Source organism: Montipora foliosa, chromosome 11, assembly GCF_036669935.1.
Source record: "Montipora foliosa isolate CH-2021 chromosome 11, ASM3666993v2, whole genome shotgun sequence".
NCBI classification, from domain to species: domain Eukaryota; kingdom Metazoa; phylum Cnidaria; class Anthozoa; order Scleractinia; family Acroporidae; genus Montipora; species Montipora foliosa.
In genome coordinates this window covers 12,989,785-12,997,284 of record NC_090879.1, presented here as the reverse complement: position 1 = coordinate 12,997,284, position 7,500 = coordinate 12,989,785, and the positions used below count along the sequence as shown (strand labels likewise).

General features: G+C 36.1%; 1 protein-coding gene across 1 annotated transcript in view; it reads left to right on the top strand.

Moving 5' to 3' along the window:
• LOC137975535 (signal peptide peptidase-like 3) overlaps positions 1-7,500 on the top strand; it is a 21,496-nt gene that overhangs the window by 9,708 nt on the left and 4,288 nt on the right. The window contains exons 7-12 of the mRNA XM_068822646.1: positions 999-1,111; positions 1,766-1,872; positions 3,354-3,425; positions 4,340-4,428; positions 4,871-4,916; positions 5,851-5,980. Of these exons, the coding sequence (XP_068678747.1) occupies positions 999-1,111; positions 1,766-1,872; positions 3,354-3,425; positions 4,340-4,428; positions 4,871-4,916; positions 5,851-5,980 (557 nt within the window). The remainder of the gene's footprint in view (positions 1-998; positions 1,112-1,765; positions 1,873-3,353; positions 3,426-4,339; positions 4,429-4,870; positions 4,917-5,850; positions 5,981-7,500) is intronic.

Below are 7,500 nucleotides of genomic sequence, written 5' to 3'. Positions count from 1 at the left end.
CGCAAGTTTATCATGAACAGAGTGCTTTGCCTGAAGGCTTTTTTCAAGTTTTTATTTTTTTCACAAAATCATGCTTGAAATTTGGGGTGTGGCTTATCTACAAGTGCGGCTTATACATACCGGTAAGTTTTCATGGTCTCACTCCCAGCAGTCGATGGGTTAAGGAGCTTATGAACTATTTTTACTTGCAAGACAGAAGCTTTGATCAAGGCAAACATTAACGTCCTTACATTGAGTTAATACACCTGTAGATGAACTCCATTCCAGACTTGCACCTTAATGAACAATAACCTTTTTACCAGGATGGTCACCACCTTATTATACAGACTGATATTGTGTAAACTGAGTTTAACTTGTTAAAGTCAGCACTTGTTGGTTAGTCGATACTCTGCCAATTGCAATAATTTATTATAACGGCGAGGTTTTGGTACAGTACAGTAACCATGATATTGCAACTTAAGCTTTGCATGAATTGGCCTTCTGGGCTTCATGTTTTGTTACAATAACTCTGGCCTCAGTTGTTCAAAGGTCTGATAACTTTATCTGGTGGATAATGCACTTATTGAATGGTTTCAGTGAGTGCAAAGACTCCTCCAGTATTTCCTCACAAAACTGACAATCAGTGAATGTATACTTTAAAGACATCTAAGTGAGGGCATGTATGAAAACCTTGGCTAGCATGTCCACTGAAGAATTTTGTATGTCCTTTAGTTTGACCAAGTGTTTAATAGTGCCCTTAGACAAAAGGCATCTGGGAACTAAACCAGATCCCTAAACCAGGTGCCCATCAACCAAGGGTATATTCTGAAATATGGAAACAATTCATAGCCTACTGAGGCCTGGTGGTCCAATCAACTTATTATGTCATTTTGTAACATGCCAGACAACCTAATTACATTTTTAAACAATTTATAACTTTGATCAGTATCTTGGTATCAGTGTCAGTAACAGTATCTTATGAAAGTGAAACTAATTCAATTTGCTTTGTTCACTTTCAGATTTTATGTTGGCTTCTGTGGCCGATTCACGCCAGCCGAAGCCATGGCACTTGTATGTTCTGCAGTATTAGTGATGATCTGGATTGTGACAGGACATTGGGTGCTCATGGACGGTGTGCCCTTTTATTTCAGTTTTAACTTTTTATAGTAAATACTGTGTAGTTGAATATGGATATCACCGGTGTGTGAAAGAAAAAGCTTTAATAATAACACTGACATTTGATGGGCAATAATTACAATAGTGCCAAATAAGCTTATTAAACAGTAATTAGGCTAATTTGAAGTTGAATATATTTTTAGGTCATTAATTATTTTTATAGTTTGCTGTGGCTTGTGTACATCAATATTACTTTAATTTGCAGGGCCTCTGATTTGTGCCCAAAGTTAAAATAATAATTAATTATTTATCTTCTACAGTACTACTTTAAATTGGGTTTTGATTAATTTTTTTCAGATTAGAATGAACCCAAGTGAGGTGCATTTTGGAAAAAAGCGTAGTTTTCCAAATTAATGATGCTACATGTAGACTTAAAACTCTTTGTGTATGTGTTGCTACATAACATAAAATACTATAGCAGGAAAATGTCTGTGAGTAATATAGAGATAAACATCACACACCAAACAGATGCACATTAGATGAAAATATGAAAGCACTGAAAAACATAATTATAAGGGGGTTAGGACACATTAGTAGAAAACATCAAACTCCTTCCATTAATGTTGTTGTTTCATACTATTTTTTTCTCTTTTACTTGAATCTGTTGTAGCACTTGCCATGGGATTGTGTGTTTCCATGATTGCCTATATCCGACTACCAAGCCTTAAAGTGTCTACTCTTCTGTTAATAGGTCTTTTAATTTATGATGTGTTTTGGGTAAGTTTTGATCTTATTTAATTCCATGAGATATTCAGTTTTAATCAGCTAGTATTATATAATTATAATTCTTTCCAGGCTACGCTTGAAAGTGAAACAATAGAGGGTTCGACAGATGAGTCAGGGAGTCAGGGTGGTTTTAATTATTGGTCATCAATCGTGCTTCCCATCTCTGTGACCCAGGTTCAACTCTGGCCTCGGGTCGTATGTGGGCTGAGTTTCAGTCGATCTCAACCTGACTCCGAGGGTTTTTCTCTGGGTCCTCCGCTTTCCTGCGTCCTCAAAATTTATCGCCTCCCAGTCAATTACATCTGGCTGGGTTTGCGGTGCTCCGAGATCACACTTGGATCGTATGGCGGCAGCCGTGGGCGCCTTCACATGCATTCTGTCCAATCCTGTTGAGCTGGTTGGTCCTGAAAAGCCCTTATAGGGAGTGGTCAACTAATCACACATTTACATTTACATTTACAGATGAGTGGCCATTGTTGGACTCAACCTGTCCATGGAATACTCAAACCCCATTCTCTATTTTTACATTCCCCATAATCCACTTTGTTGGCTCCCCAAATTTTGCATAAACCACCGTTTTCAAGTGCTCTTGGGACACATATTGCATAATGCATATTATAGCATATTCCCAAGAGCATTTAAAAACAATTATGGTTTATACAAAATTTTGGGGGCAAACAAAGTGTATTATGGGAAATACAAAAATACATGTAGAGAATGGGGTTTGAGTATTCCACTGACAGGTCGAGTGCGACAAACAAAGTGTACGTTAAGACGCGCCTAATACCGTGGCCACCTAACAAAGTTTTTTACAAATTATCAGACAATCAGGGTGTGAGAATTTAATTGACAGTCACACCTGCTTGCAAAGTTCGAACACTTTAAGTTGAACACCATTGCATGGGTGGTTGAGTTGACGTATTTACACGTAGTTGTCAAATGTGAAAGTTTCTTGGGTGGCCACGGTAAGGTGCGTTGCACTGTTACATTATTAAAAAAGCAGGAAACACCATTAAGAAGCTCACTCTGTATGAGCTCAGTGCTTAAAGTGCAATTATTATAATTAGTAGTGAGATGTTAGCCTAAAATTATTAAAGTTAATGTGAGAAAGTAGTAACCTATACGCTAATCTATTCTTGCGGCTTTACTCTCTCGAGCAATTTCCTTGTTTGACAGAACTCAGATCATGCAATTCCTTATTTTGCAGCATGGCTGCCATGAGCATCTCATCATTCACCACTTTGAAATTCTTTCTAATTGCAGTCTCACCTACAGCATTGCATTTTATTCCTTCCCTACCAGTTACATGTACATGTAGTTACTAGTTTCTCATAATTACTTGTTTGCTTTTTTGAAATCAATTTAATTAAAGGGTTGATCTCAAGCTCAATCCTGTAACTGTAGTGAAATCTGAAGGTTTCAAATGCCATATAGTTAAACTTGTATAACCATGTTCATTTGTCATGTTCTAGGTTTTCTTTTCAAGTTACATATTTAAAGCAAATGTCATGGTTCATGTAGCCACACAACGGGCTGCAAACCCTGTAAGTAACTTTGACATTTAATCCTTTCTTTACTTATAGCAAATTTAAAGTATTATTATTTCACAGCAACTAATCAAACTTATTGTAATTATCAAACTGGTCAAAGCAATTTTTAAACTATTAAGGACGGTGCCTACTATTGTTTTTGCGCATACGTGCTGCGCATCTCCAGGTACTCGGATTTCCTATCGCCGATGCTTACTAATACAGCCCGGGATATTTTTGCGCAGTTCAAAACTATCCGGAGAAAGTAGTTCTTAGTAAGTACTCTTGGTATTCAAAAAGAAAATTGGGGGTAACCATGCATTTTTGAGAGATAATTAGGCTCCAATTTGAGAAAGAACGCCATACATTGCTTTGTATTTTAAAGCTTTTTACAAATATTATTCATGAATTATCTTTGAAAAATGCGTGGTTACCCTCAATTTTCTTTTTGGATTTCAATAACACTTGTTAAGACCTACATTTCCTGCATAATCACACACCGGGGAAAAAAATATCTTTAATTAGTAGGCACCGTCCTTAATCAAGCCACTTTTTTAGTGTGGTAGTAGATCCAGAACATAGCCATGGAAGTTGTTTTCAATCTTGTTAAAAGTCCAGGAAAATTAACAAATGAAAGTCCTGTAACTCTTGGGCTAAAAGTTCAAATTTCAGTAAATTCATTTAAATTTATTTCAACACAGTAAAAAAGGAAAGTCATTGGGCTTGCAACTTTAGGCTCTCTTTTATCACATTTACATGATTGTTAATAATAATTATTATAAAATATGTAATCGAAATTAAAACTAATCAAGGCCTTGGTGTGCTACACAACAAAGAATTTTATTCATAATAGTTTACGTAGACTTTGATTCAGATATTGTTTGCTGCAATTTTTATTTTCATTTAATTTTTTTTCTCGCTCTTCTCAGGTTTCTTATGTGGCAAATAAGTTAAAAATGAATTCTGTAGGAAATCTCTCTCCTCAAATATCTCTTCCTGGAAAGTTGATTTTTCCAAGGTAAGTCAGAGGATAAGTAAACTTCTCATAAATCATTTTACAGTCATGGCTTAACTATACACACGTATCAAACAGGGAAGATGCAGTTGGCTGGGTTGAAATTCTGAAGGTTCACCCAACGTTGGGCTAAGTTTGGGTTGATTTTTAAAAAAAATGATGAAGAATGGTGTTTTCTATTTTGTTACAGTAATATCTTCTTTCATTCCAGAGATATTCAAGTTTTAGTTAAAAAATTGATGATGTCACAAACATTGCAAATGACTGTGACAGATCACAAAATTGAGAAGTAACTTCACAGGCACTTTAAAAGAACTTTTTAAATTCTCATATAAAGCATGCATGCATGCAATATTATTGTTTGCTCTTTTGATGATGTTGACAATGATAATCCTGGTGATGTTGATCGATAATTATTTATTATTATGGTTTCCTTTATTAACAGCATGCATGACAGAGGCAGATTTTCCATGTTAGGACTTGGAGATATTGTGAGTACATGAAGCATTAGATATTCTTTTCTTTTCAACAATCCTGTAGTGTCCTATGTAGCCATTTTTGACAATAATTGGTCTTGCAAATCACACAGCAGTCCCAGCAGCTTCAACTTGAAGAGTCACAGTTCTTATTTCATGCATGCAGATGCTGATCTTTTTTTATAAAACCTTTTACTTAAAATGTAGACTGGTGCAATGCTTATGAATAGCATATTAATCATCGCTGCATGAAACTATCACAGAGTACACTTAGCTTTCATTTGAAAATACTCACACTTAGGGTTTAATTTAGAGCTGAAAGATTGAACCACCACCATAGGAAAATGATGAACATTCAGTACAGTGTGTAGCATTTGTTTGAATAGTCACAATATTAAATTATTACAGTTTAAATTATTTCCACCACAAACTCTTTGAACACGAAGACTCACTATAAAAGGGAATGCTTCATGCTCTGCTTTTGTTCGAATTCATTCAAGCACGGCTGATTAATTATCCAAGATGGTGATCAACAAACAGCAACACGGAGACAGAAGCTTTAAAAGATATTAATTTCTTCCACGAGAAAAAGGGAGTGGGCTTTTAAAGAAAGAACGACAGACAACAGTTTTATGACATATATACTGGTATTACGGACACATTGCCTTTAATAAGGGGCTTTTTCGTTGCACAAATTATCACAGAGCTCTCGTGAATGCGTCAGCCCTTGATTGATATAAAATCATTTGCATGTGCCTGAGGGACCATGCCTTTTATAGTGCGTTGTCATGTTTATTAAAGTTAGAACCACCTTGTTGAGAACGATAGATTTGTCAATTTAGGATTTAGATTCATTTGAATGGATACTGTCAAAGGTTTTGATCACCACTTGCATAGAAAGTAGTGCACCTTGGCTAATAAGATTAACACTGATGCTAATTTTCCACAGGTCATGCCAGGACTTCTCTTGTGTTTTGTTATGAGATATGACAACTACAAAAAGCAAGCCGCAGTCGCCACTGACACAGAACATTCAAAGATAACTTATTTTCATTGCTCACTTATTGGATATATTGTAGGTAAGAACCTCAAACTGAAATGCCTCTTGTTTGTGGCAAACATTCATTTCTTGTTTGAAATTCAGCAACCGCATGACCTGACTCTTCCTTGGTATACAGTGTAGGTTAACTTTATTCAGGACTTTCCTTCCTAAGAGTGATATATATATATATATATATATATATATATATATATATATATATAATATATATAATTATAATACTAAGTCTTATATTTATTCGGGAGTGAAATGGTTAACATTTAGGTCCACTCAGAAACTACGTGACTTTGTACATGTATGTTCCACTTGTCTAAGATCATCTGAGCTGAGCAGACCATAGAACAAGTAAAATTTCAACTTATAATATTATTATTTAAAACCCTGATCTTTGGTCTGATCTGGATATGAGCCTACAACCTCGTCACTTGCTCCCTCTCACTTTCTTCTCTGTCAAAACTCTTTCAAAGTTCAAAGACTTCAATTTCTTAGGGAACGCGTCCAAATATCGGCATCGGGTCACGCCGATGCCGATCAATCGGGTGCCGATTTTTTCCGATTCCGTTTTCAATCGGTACCGATATTATCGGTACCAAATGAAACGGAATCGGCAACGGGTCAAAATTCCTCATCAGGCCAATTAACAGAAGTCATCAAATCTTGACTTACATCTGTCAGCGTTTTAATACCAAAGAGTTGAAATCGTCGGTCACGCTACGTTACTGACAAAAATTATATCGGGCAATGTTTATGTCCACAAATGCAAAGCGTAAATGATCGCCGTATGGTACCTTGTCTCTGACTAAAATGTGTATTGTTTCAAAGAAAAATAAGCGACAAATGCCTTCATCGAAGATTTCTTATGGAAGAAAATACCAGGCAATATGAAGAATTTTTGTATCAAATTGTTTCATGAAGAAACAGCGAATTATTCAACAACGCTGAAGACAGAAGAGCATCTCGAAGCGAAAGATAGCGCACTGAATGCATTTACGACCTTTGAATCCAAAACGCGTGATTGAAGAATCCTTACTGGAGGAATTTTAAAATGTTTTAGCCAAGAAAATAGGGGACTGAACACTGTCTGAACAGGCATTCATGACATTGCGTGTTTATTATTTTCAGTGGATACATTTAAGCGAGCGAACTTGAACAGGCTAGAATCGGGCAAGTTGTTTATTTCTTGTAAACTTCTGTCGTTGAGTCAAACTCACTGGACCTTTCATTGTTACGTTGATCGCACATTCCGTTGACGTTCTGAATTTTTAAAGAAACAACTAATTTTTCGCTCTTTTCTGAAACGAGATAAAACAAATCTTTCTATAATTTCGATCCATCACCAGCACATGCCAACAAAACAGTTGCGTGATTCTTCTCACTTCCCGTCGTGACAATCTTCTCTACGGTGTAATGTTGATCGTTCAGTTTGGCGGCCAGTCGAAGTTCAGTGGCGCTTTATCCATAGTTACAATAACATGTAGTGGGTAGTTGTGTTCTTTGCAAAGTTTTGTTGTATAATTGTGAAATCGGATGATCTTCAGC